Raw genomic sequence first — 12,368 nt, forward strand, 5'->3', positions numbered from 1 at the left:
AATAGATAGACATGCATTACCTGTGGACACAGAAAATAGGGTGGTAAAGGCCTGGGGTGAGGCAGGAACTGGGTGGAGGGAGGTATTGGGGAGGGGGAAAAGAGGGTGACATCTGTAATACTCTCAACAATAAAGATAAAAATAAAAGAGTTATTGAGTAAATATACAGGGTGGGGCAAAAGTAGGTTTACAGTTGTATCCACTTTCGAATACAATACTTAATAAATACATAATAATACAAGAATAAACTTTGTGTTTCACATACAAGCACGAAGGAAGAAATAATAAAAAAGAAAATTATGACTTCACTTTAAATTGCTTGACATTCCTCAGGATCACTTACCTTTGGTTTCTAACTATAGCATTTGGAGAATTATCAAAGACTTGTCTGGGATGTTATGATTCTTTTAAATAACAGGCCAAAATGTGATTTTATAAAGATTTAATGAGACATTATCATTGCCGTCTGGTTTGATCACTCAGGGAATTTAATAAAAAAATTGTTAACATTGTCTTGGATTTGTTTAAATATTTATGAACACTGCTTTCAAGAGAATTCATATCTGGGGTTATTGTTTTATATCATTCCTCTTGGTGTGGTTTCAATAGTTTGGTGAATCATCTTGTTTTAATAATAAATGTCGCTAGAGCTGTCTGTAAATACTCTGGAATCGGAGCAGGAGTCTTTGGATCGCATCGCTGTGTGTTCCACCTTCCAGGGCCCCTCGATGAAATCAAAGTGTCTCCCACAAGGATTCTGGAACATGCTGGTCAGCAGTCCTGGTCACAGCTCGTCGTCTTCTGATATGGAATCTAGATAATCTGTGTCAACGTACAGGAGAAATCCGGAAAACAAGCTGTCCGCCCAACCTGGGTCTGAGAAGAGGCCGTTCTGGTCATTGAAGAAGATCTCCAGCCAGACTTCATCTTCCGGCTGCAGATAGATGACTGTGGAGCCTGAAGCCACGTCATGGTTCCCTGTGTTGGCGTCGAAGGTCTTTATCCGGTACTGCCCGTTATGCACCAGCCCGATTGCCAGATGCTTATTTGCCAATGTGATATCATAAGAAAAGTAGTAGATCCCCGGGAAAGCACAGATGAACTTCCCCGTGGCAGGGTTGTAGTGCTCTCCCTCATTGAAGAGGACCTTGTTAAATATGATCGGTAACCTCTCTTCTGGGTAGCTGGTGGTGATGCCAACAGAAAAGGCAGATTTGAGCACGATGCTTCCACATCTGCAAACTCCAGGCAGCCCTGGGTCCCCTTGCTCTCCTCTGTCTCCCTTTGGTCCAGCAGGACCAGCTGGACCGACTTCTCCTTTCTCACCCTCTGGTCCCATGGGTCCTTTCTTCCCTGTTTCTCCTTGGTCCCCTTTCTCTCCAGCTAGGCCCAGCGGTCCAGTCTTACCTCTCAAACCTTTAAAAAGAGTTTAAATTTTAATTAATGATTCTTGTAAATACAGAGTGACAAAAAGCATGCCCACATAGTCCCAGCATACCCTACATTTGTCTTTTCAGACAACTTTCAACTGTGTACTACTAAACAATTATTTTTTTTTAATATCACTGAATCACTACAATGGAAATAGAAAAATTTCATCAGAATTTCAAGTAAATTTTCCTATGTGAGAAATCATTTCATACTGAATAATTAAGAATATTTAACTACCATTCTGATGATGGATCACCTGTCACTAAATTAGTTACATTACAGGTACTCATTACTATAGAAGGAACTTAAGGAGAATGATGTTGATATCATTTCCCAGAGTGAGGTCATGGGGGCAGACAGAACCAGAGGCAGTTCTGTCTCATGCCCCATCCTACTATTAGTATTAATAATAAAAGAATTAATCAGCAAAAGAAGAAAATAATAACCCTAAATAAAATAAATAAATAAATGAAAAGGAATTAATCAAATGAGACTAGCTCATATTTATTGAACATTTGCTATATATCAGGAACAGCATTTTATTTACATGTATTATCTTCTTCAAGGTTTGCAACAGTTTTATGAGCTAGGCATTACTATTATTACTTCCATCATAGATGAAGAAACCGAGCCATGGAGAAGTTCATTTGGTCAAGGAGATAGAGCTAGTGAATGACGGAGCTATGACCTGAACTCATGCCTGCCTGACTCAGGAGCCTGAGCATTTCCGGGGCTAGAGTGTGAATTGTAAAGGGCTCCTGGCCCATAGTGAGGGCTCACGATGCTACAATAACCCAACAACAGTGACTGCCACACTGTGCAGTAAGTCTTTTATGGAGGAGAACACTGAGCACAAGAGAGATGAAGCAGGGCCAGGACTGGAATCCAAGTCTCAGTCTACTGATGCTTCCCCTTCATCAAAATGCCTCTTACCTTTGGGGCTGGAATCAAGAATCCTAAATTCTGTTTGGCTCTACAGCTAAGGGCTGTATCATTTTAGGCAAGTCCCTTAATTTCTCCTGGTCTCCTTACGTATAGAAAAGACATAGCAGCTGTGAAAAGATTTCAACAAATTGAAAATCACCATAGAGAAATATTTTCTGTCTGCCCCATGTTTTTTGTCTACAGATCAACCATTGGCTAAATGCAGAGAAGTGGTGATCATGGCTTGAAAGTGATAAGCAACATCTAATTAATTTTTAAATCATATGTGTAATAGCAATGACTTAATAGCATAAAAAAGGTCATTCAATTTTATGGCCAAATCCATTCCATAAAAAGTGCCTGTGTAATGATACATTCTCAAAAATATCCAAATTATTTGGATATTTGTAATGTACTTTGTAGTCAGGGAAAATATATTGTTGGTATATTGTGTAGTTTATTCTCAGGAACTTCTATTAAGCTGAGCCTTTTTATCTCAATGTGTTTTGGTATCATTTATTTCAATATATTACATATGCATTGGTGTATGAGTTTGATCATTTTTCAGTTATTTGGCAAATTTAGCAATAAAGTGTTCTGGATAACGTAAATTTGAAAAGAATTAAAGCTTTACTCTTAAAACATCAAATATTTTGTTTCTATAATTTTGTAAAGATACTGTTTGACAATTTATGGTGCACAAAAGATGCCAATAATGAATGCATTTTTTTTTTTTAGTGACTGAGACCAGCATTATTACTGATCATAGAAGTGTTCTCTAGCTGTAGATGACATTTATTCTTTCTTTTCTCTTCTTTCTTTTTAAATTCCTACCCTAGGATATGTTTTTATTGATTTTAGAGAGGAAGGGAAAGGGAGAGGGAGAGGAAGGGAGGGAGGGAGAGAGAGAGAGAGAGAGAGAGAGAGAGAGAGAGAGAGAGAGAGAGAGAGAGAGAGAAAGAGAGAGAGAAGAGAAACATTCATTTGTTGTCCCCATTTGCACCCCAACCGGGGATCAAACCTGCAACCTGGGCATGTGGCCAGACCAGGCATCAAACCTGTGACCTTTCAGTATGGACGATGCTCCAACCAACTGAGCAACACTGGCCAGGGTGACATTTGATTTTAAACTGAAATTCCACTGACTCCAGCCAGAACACAATCTGGTATTTGTTTCTTAAATAAGGCTACAATAGTTTGACCTCTCAATGATTACTTGTTTTTGATAGATGTATAATATAAATACTATTTTGTTAATAAATTAACTTTGGAATCAAAGTCAACAAATTCTAAGTTGTTATTTTATGTTCAATAGAAGCTCAACTTTTGTTGTATTCATCAGTGACTTTTGGTGATTAATTAAAACACACACATTTTGGCATCAGTAACAATTTGACCATTAAATTTCATTATATACTCAAATCCTTTTGCCTCTTTTGACTTTGAGCAAGTCAATTCTTGTCTGAATTCCAAATGCTCCATTTGTACTATGAAGAAATTAGATCCAAATCCACTCCAAATCTGGTGGGAAAAGCAGTAAACAGTGACTGAGCAGAGCAGGGATAAAACCCTAGTTCAGCCAGGAATTAGGTGAATTTGACAAAGGGGCTTCATCTCTCTGACTTTAGTTTCCCAGACCTTGAAATGAAGATGTTGGACTAGATTGCATGAGGTCTCATCCTATTGAAAATTCTTTGAGATCAAACCATAATACTAAGATACAATTTTACAATGAAAAGGTTGTCATAATTTCAATGTTTGGATTTTCTGTAGTTGTTTACTATTCTCAACTGCTGGGAATTAGATAATCAGGGACTAGCTGTAATAATTTATAGTAATTCTTCCTGTTCACATCACAGATTTGCTCCTGGGCTAAGGAACAACGAATGAAGAATAGAAAGAAGGGATAGATCATTTTCCCTCTCCCTATTCAGGAAGATATATGACTGTATAGAGAAGAGAATTATGGAGAAATTATTATCTATGCTTAAGTACTAAAGCTTGGAGAGAAAGGATTTCTTTTCAACTCTCCATGATATGGGCTCACAAATATTTTTTTCAGTGTCATTTCTTTCTTCCATCCATCCATCCATCCATCCATCCATCCATCCATCCATCCATCCACCCACCCATCCATGGATTTATGCATGCATGCATCCACCTGAACTATCTAATGTTGATTGACCATCACTACATGCCAGGCTAAGTGAGACCTTGACATGAATGACACCTGCTCCACCTTCAAGGTAGCTGTTATTACATATTATATTGTGATCTGCAAATATGGGTCTTAGCTAAGTCCATAAATATCCAAAGCTATATGATAAACCAGAATTATCTATTTCATGGGGGGTGTCTAGTGTTATTTGAAGATATTTATGTGGATGTGCATTCAGATTAAATTAAATTAAATGTTAATAATATGAGACAACAGTAATTGCTATCGACCAGTGAAGGAGACAAATATTTCAGCAGAAAATGTATAATTCAGTATAATGAGCTCTGTGCTTGTAATTTAGGATGGGGAAATTGGACCAAAACTATGCTTGATTCTGCATGCACTTGGTGGGGGTAAATGTTGTGGGGATGACCACCAAGGGCACATGAATGAGAAGGCCTTCGTGGTGTCACTAAGTGGGAAGAGGGAAGAGAAGCTCCCAGCTGTGCTGTGTCCTGTTCAGCCACATTGAAAACATGTCCCCAAGCCCCAGGGTTCTGTTCCCACTGTTTGTCAGTGAGGTGTGCTCCTCTTCATTGATCACAAAGGTGTTCTTACTTTTCCTGTCTTAGCTCTCATACATCCTTATGTGTGGACATGTGGATACTGGATTTAAATAATCTCAGGTTGGGAAAGTCATTTTATTTTTAAATCGCCATTTTCCCCCATTTGTAACATTATTGTTATTGCTGATTACAATAATTGCTAATAGGGTTATGGTGGACAGTAAGTATTAAATGTAAAATTTCTGATACATAGGTATAGTAAGTTCTTAGTAAATGGTTATGATGATGATGATGACATACAGGTTGGGGTAAAAGTATGTTTACAGTTGTGAGTATGCAAAACATAGTGTATTCTTGTGTTATTATTTTTTAATTATTACATTATTTTCTATACAAACATCTGTAAACCTACTTTTGCCCCACCTGGTATTGTGATTGTGTTTTTCCATGTTAGACTCCCATACCCAAATGTTTGCTTATTGAGTCAAGGACAACGTCTTATTCAAGTTTGTGTTCTCTGTGTCTGGAACTCTGAAAAATGAGGAGCAATTCCACATCACCCACCAAGGGAGCGTTGGGAATGTCTGGAGACATTTTTGGTTATCACAATTGTAGGGGTGACCCTAGAATGCACTGGGAACCTGCTGAAAGTTGTACAATGCACAGGATAGTCATCCACAGTAAATAATTATTCAGCCCCAAATGTCATTAGGGTGGAGGTTATGAAACACTGGTCTAGAACAATCCCGGGTAGCAATAGGTGTGCAAAAAGCTTGTGGAGTGAATAAAGCATGAGTGGCTGGATGAACAAGTGGATTGATGAATATGGGGGTGTAGTTGGCCGCATGCATGGTTAAAATTAGAGCAATCATGAGCATCTGATTTAATCTGAATGCATATCCATAAACATCTTTAAATAACACTAGAACTAGCTTGTAAGACATATCACTCATTTCTAGTTAATTATGTAGCTTTGGATATTCACGAACTTAGCTATGACTCATATTTGCAGATCACAATGTCACATGTAATAGCAGCTAACATTTCCCGTGTGCTTACCACATGGCACTTACTCTATTGCGTGTTTTACAGGTATTATTGTCCTTAATCTTCACAATCACCCTTACTACTCCCTATTTACAAATTAGAACACTGAGGCTCAAAGAGGCTTTTTGCCCAATGATACTAAACAGTAACAGAAGGAGCCAAGATTTCAGCCTAAGTCTTTCTGACTCCAATGGATGTTTATGTAATCACTACATTACTGCTTCCAGGCATAGCAAACTAAAAGTGTTGGTAATAACTATGATCTTTGTGTTACTAAGGACATTCATGATCATGACACAGTAAGTTGTGTTATGCTGTTGTATGATAAGGTTTGAAATATAAGATTGAAGCTCCCCATTAACGGTTCTTTATCTGATGTTGCACTTTCACCTAAAGAGTCTTTACCGGATATTGGACAATACTCGTGCATTTGGTAGCTACTGATTTGCCAAATACCTTCTGCATGACAAATTCAGAAATGAATAATTAGCCAATAATTTGCATATATATTACATTGTTTCATATAACAGCACTAACGAGGTGCAATGACTAGAGAGAGACACACTTCTTAGATCTATTGATATTTTGGGCCCATCTTTTGTCCCAACTTTTGCACTCAGAAATGTGTTTTCAAAGATTGATTCCAAATCACTTCCTCTCTTTGGGTAAACACGACCTCTCTAGAATTTTAATCCATTTTACTCTGAAGGGCTGGCAAATCTGTCAAGCTTCCTGGGACAACTTATTTGTACGGGAAAAAGTGCAAATTACTGAAAGACTAGGGGATATTGTGTTGCTGTAAAGAGCTATGAGAAACCTATTTTTTCTCACTTTTACAGGACAGGTGGCAGAGTGATGAACCAGGAAACGAAGGCTACATGTTACTATTGTCATTTCATCTTTGGAAAAAATCCCCTGGAACCTCTTTATGTTCAGGATATTAGTGCAGAGAAGGAAGCAGCAGGCTTTTGGCTCCTAATTCTGCCTCTGCTTCACCTCCCCCCCTGTCCATCTGTCTGTCCATCCATTGCACCCTCTTGTATGCAGGCATTGCCTGCTGGATGTACCAGCCCCAGTGGTCATAGGCACCTGATGTAGGGATCCAGCTCTGCTCTTCCTTCACTAGTAATTCATTTGATTGTGGTATTGCTCAGTGTTCCCACCTATAAAATGTGATGACTTCCCCCTGAAAGAGTCGTCATTACAATAAAACGAGAATGCACATAGAGTCTAGAGCAGCGTCTGAAGCATAGTCAACACACAATAAATTGTTATGATTGATGAAGGTGAAGTAGAGGAGGGATTTAGAGAAAGCAATAAAGAAAGGGAGTAGTTTTCAGGGAGGGTGAAGGAGGGGGGCTTTTCAGAGCCTCATCATTCATTACCTGCAGCCCCCTTTTCGCCTTTCTCTCCTTTCCTGCCGTCTCTCCCATCTCGTCCTGGAAGGCCGATCCGACCGTGGGGTCCAGGGGAGCCACTTGCTCCAGGAGGGCCTGGAGGTCCAGGTAAGCCAGGTATGCTACAGATATATCTTGGGGAGTAGCTCTCTCCTTTGAACTGATTACCTCGAGGTTGTCCACTTACACAAATGGCAAAACTTGTAACATAGAGCAAGACAAACATCTTTGGCTCTGCAAGAAAAACACACAGACATAAAGGCACCCTCTCAGGTGGGGCTTTGGGTGTAATGGAACATGAGAATGGGCATTTGCAATACATCACTTCAGTGCTGAACTTTCCATGACTATAAAAACACACTGTTCATCCTCATAATCCATTAGAAACTATCCACTCATTACTAATAGAGAATTCTCAGTGTACCACGCAGGGCTGGTGGAGATGAAGGATTGATTTCAAAATTTCAAAATAGCTCTAGCCTGTTTGGCTCAGTGGATAGAGCCTTTGCCCAAGGACTGAAGGGTCCCATGTTTGATTCTGGTCAAGGACACGTACCTTGGGTCGGGGCATATGTGGGAGGCAACCAAATGATGTGTCGCTCTCAAATCGATGTTTCTCTCTCTCAGTCTCTCCCCCTCCCTTCCACTCTCTGAAAATCAAATGAAAAATATCCTCGGGTGAGGATTAACATAAAAATAAAATAAACTATCCTGCAAAAAGGAAAGGGACAATTTATTTAAAAAATTAAAAAAATATATAAAAAATAAAAATTTCTTTGTTGCATATTTTCTGCAGGGATCAATGATAGACTTTGCTAAATAATGATTTCCTTTTGCTGAAGTAATGCATTTTTTTTGAAAATTAGAGATACAAATGAATAATATAAATGTGAACCTTATTTTTACCACCCAAAGATAATTATTTACATTTTGATATTGGTATCCTTCCAGTCTTTTTTCTAAGCCATAGAGAAAAGTGATATCTTATCACTCTTGCAGTTCTTCAACTATGTCCAGTTAATTTTATCACAAGCATCTTCCCATGTGAAAAATTATTTATAACATTAAAGAAATTGTTGGATTTGTCTCTATTACCCTTTATGTACAGAATTCCCCACTATAGATGTTTGTTTCCAGGTTTCTGCCAATGTAAACACCATGCTAGGATCCTTATATAGAATCTTTGCATGCATCCCTGGTTGTTTTAGAATTTCTGGGCTTTGTAAAGCAGGAGAAAGAAAGAAGTGTTCTTTTCAGGAAAACCACGTTTTTCACCAAATAATCACGTGTAAGGACAATTAGTGTTAATTTGAGTACTCTGCATGTCCAGAGGGGGTCTCAAACTTTAATTTAAAATCTGCAGGAGATGATGCCGTGGTGTCCCATTTAAGCTGTCAGCACAATTAAAGACACAATTAAAGAGCCGAGAGTGAAATCAAAGTTTTCTTGCCTAGCGCCACACGCTCAGAGTGGAGCAGGCAATAGGTCTGCAGCTATGATCAGATAGAACTTGGTTTGCCCTCCATAAGCCTGGCAGCTGAGAATGATGGATCATTTATTATCATGACATTTGGCATATGGGCTGAAGGGTGGGTGGTGTAGGCTGGGGACACCTGATTTCCTAGGCTAAATGACCTTCAGCATCAGCAGTGTCTTGGATGGGAGAATGTATGCATGTCCTTCCGGGGCCTCATGAATGAATAGTTTTTAGATAGTTGGACCTCTACTTTAATAAGAAATCTGTGCAATGCTTGATATAGATGCCTAATATATACTTACACAAAGGAAAACATTATACAATGTGAGAAAAGCAATCAGATAAAGTTCCTTTGGTTTTTTGATCGTGGCATCGGAAAATTACCCAGGCACACTAATACCATTTTTATGGTGCCCGTGGGGAAATTGCAACATCTTGGAATCAGACCCAGAAATTTGCCAGAGCATAGGAATGACAAACCGAGGAAAACAGTGTGCACATGTGGTTTGGAACAGATCTAATTCCTAGAAATATTATTAGTGAAAAACTGAAGCAACGTGTCCAAATATAGGCTCTGTATCCTTCACCAAATCTCCATGTTACCAGTGGGTCCTCCCTCCCTCCCAGACTCAAGGAGGATATCTTTGCCATGTTCTGTCTGCTTGACTGGTCACATGGCACAAACTCAAAATGACTGATCCTGTGGCTAAACTGGGATTAAGGCATTTTCTGAAGAGCCTAGCGGATCTGATAAAAATACAGCCTTTTCAAATGTGCCTCAGATGAAGGAAATGAAAAGGGCTTTCTAACCACACCCCCTGCCACAATTAAAACAAGATGCAATAATTGCATTGCTAGTTCTTCTTCCTTCTAAAAAACTGATCAGAGGAGGCTTTCGGAAGGGATTTTAAGAGATGCTCATACAAGATAATCATAAAAAGGCTTTCAATCAGACATCGATGGGATTCTGTAGCTCAGGCCAGGAGCTGCTTCTAAGAGGGACTTGACATTATCTGGAGAGAAGTTGCTCTGGGCAAGGGCATCTCAGAAACTCAGATGAAGAGGCTGAAAACACAAGTCAGGGGACAGTCAGTGAAGACGTGTGTGGTGAAGGGCTAGGTCAGTTGTCGGCAAACCGCGGCTCGCGAGCCACATGCGGCTCTTTGGCCCCTTGAGTGTGGCTCTTCCACAAAATACCACGGCCTGGGCGAGTCTATTTTGAAGAAGTGATGTTAGGAGTTTATGTTTAAAAAATTTGGCTCTCAAAAGAAATTTCAATGGTTGTACTGTTGATATTTGGCTCTGTTGACTAATGAGTTTGCCGACCACTGGTCTAGGTTATGGTGGATAGAGAAAGAAATTTTAGATGTACTTGAAAGAAAGGGTATTACTATTTATTTCCAAAAGCCAGGCCACAAGGTGCTCAAAAGAGGAGTGAATTGAAACAATGGAAACAAATGCATTCATAGAACAAATGGTTTGCTTTCACCGACAAGTAAATGGAATCTTTTCTGGACAGTAGTCTAAATGCTGGAAGCAGCCACAGCTAGATGTTTTGAAAGGCACTCAAAATGATAATCCATCAACAGTCCTCAACAGAATTGAGGAACAATGGGTTGTGATGCCTGATATGTGATGGTGGCCTGGTTTTGAAGGGCCAGTTGAGTTTTGGGATTCAGTGCATCAGGATGATAAAGGGGTGTGGATTATAATGGGAAGTGACAGTGGCATCACCCTGTAATGGTTCTTTATTTTACTTCACTTAAAAGTCAAAAGCCTTGCCCTAGCTGGTTTGGCTCAGTGGATAGAGTGTCAGCCTGCGGACTAAAGGGTCCCAGGTTCGATTCCAGTCAAGGGCACATGCTCAGGTTGTGGGTGCGATCCCCAGTAGGAGGTATGCAGGAGGCAGCCAATCAATGATTTTCTCTCATCATTGATGTTTGATGTTTCTTGCTCTCTCTCTCTCTCTCTCTCCCTTTCTCTCTGAAACCAATAAAAATATATATAAAAAAAGTCAAAAGCCTCATGGAAGATGATCTGCAAGGTCCTCCTTGGCTGGGCACCAAGCCTCCTTCTTCCCTGAATTCACCTTCTATTCTTCCACTTTCTCAGCTCTAGTCACATTGAATATCTTGGTGTTCCTTGACACCAAGTCAAAGACACTCAGAATATTCTGCCTTAGGGTCTATACATTATCCTTTCTCTCTGTCCAGAACTCTGTTCAGGCATGTCTCAATCTCTCATATCCTTCTTCCAGTTTTTGCTGAAACACCACCCTCTCATGAAAGCCAACTCTTACCACCTTATTGAACATTGAAACATGATACTTTCTGGTCCTCCCTCATTCTGCTGATTTTTTAAATATTTTATTTTATTATTTTATTATTTTATTGTTTAAGGTATTACAAATAGTAGTACATATGTCTCCTTTTTTCCCCATTAACCTCCCCCTGGTCTCCCCATTTTTTTAGGAATAGATCCATTTCTTTTAGGTTGACCAGTTTGTTGGAGTAGAGTTGCTCATAGTATTTTCTTTACGATTCTTTGTATTTCTGTGGGGTCTGTTGTTATTTCACCTCTTTCATTTCTGATTTTGTTTATTTGGGTCCTCTCTCTTTGCTTCTTGGTGAGCCTGGCTAGAGGTTCATCAATCTTTTTTATCCTTTCAAAGAACCAACTCTTGGTTTCATTGATTTTTTGTCTCTATGTCATTTATTTCTGCTCTGATCTTTATTATTTCCTTCCTTCTGCTCACACTGGGCTTTTCTTGTTGCTCTCTTTCTAATTCTTCAAGTTGCAGAGTTATATGGTTTATTACCAGTTTTTCTTGTGTTTTTTTGAGGTAGGCCTGTAATGATATAAGCTTCCCTCTCAGGATTGCTTTCACTGTTTCCCAAAGATTTTGGATTGTTGTGTTTTCATTGTCGTTTGTTTCCAGGATGTTTATTATTTCTTCTTTGATCTCTTTAGTAACCCACTCACTATTTAATAGTATGCTATTCAGCCTCCAAGTGTTTGAATTTTTGTGATTGTTTTTATTGTAGTTGATTTCTAATTTTATGCCATTGTGATCTGAGAAAATGCTTGATATGATTTCAATCCTCTTGAATTTGGAGAGACTTTGCCTGTGTCCCAATATGTGGTCTATCTTTGAAAATGTCCCATGTGCACTTGAGAAGAATGTATATTCTATAATTTTGGGGTTGAATGTTCTAAAGATGTCCATTAAGTCCATCCGATGTAGTGAGTCATTTAGGATTGATGTTTCTTTGCTAATTTTTTTCCTAGAGGATTTATCCAGTGATGGTAATGGGGTATTAAAGTCTCCTACTATGATTGTGCTGCTGTCAATCTCTCCCCTGATATTT

General features: G+C 39.1%; 1 protein-coding gene across 2 annotated transcripts in view; it reads right to left on the bottom strand.

Annotated features, from left to right (window-relative positions):
- Nucleotides 1-426: 426 nt before the first annotated feature.
- C1QTNF7 (C1q and TNF related 7) overlaps nt 427-12,368 on the bottom strand; it is a 59,739-nt gene continuing 47,797 nt past the window's right edge. For both annotated transcript variants that reach the window (XM_080681995.1, XM_080681994.1), the window contains exons 2-3: nt 7,512-7,757; nt 427-1,416 (exon numbers count right to left, since the gene is read on the bottom strand). In XM_080681995.1, coding sequence (XP_080538121.1) covers nt 785-1,416; nt 7,512-7,749 — 870 coding nt within the window. In that variant the 5' untranslated portion in view covers nt 7,750-7,757 and the 3' untranslated portion in view covers nt 427-784. The remainder of the gene's footprint in view (nt 1,417-7,511; nt 7,758-12,368) is intronic.

Source organism: Plecotus auritus (genome assembly GCF_963455305.1).
Source record: "Plecotus auritus genome assembly, chromosome: 1".
Taxonomy (NCBI): Eukaryota; Metazoa; Chordata; class Mammalia; order Chiroptera; family Vespertilionidae; genus Plecotus; species Plecotus auritus.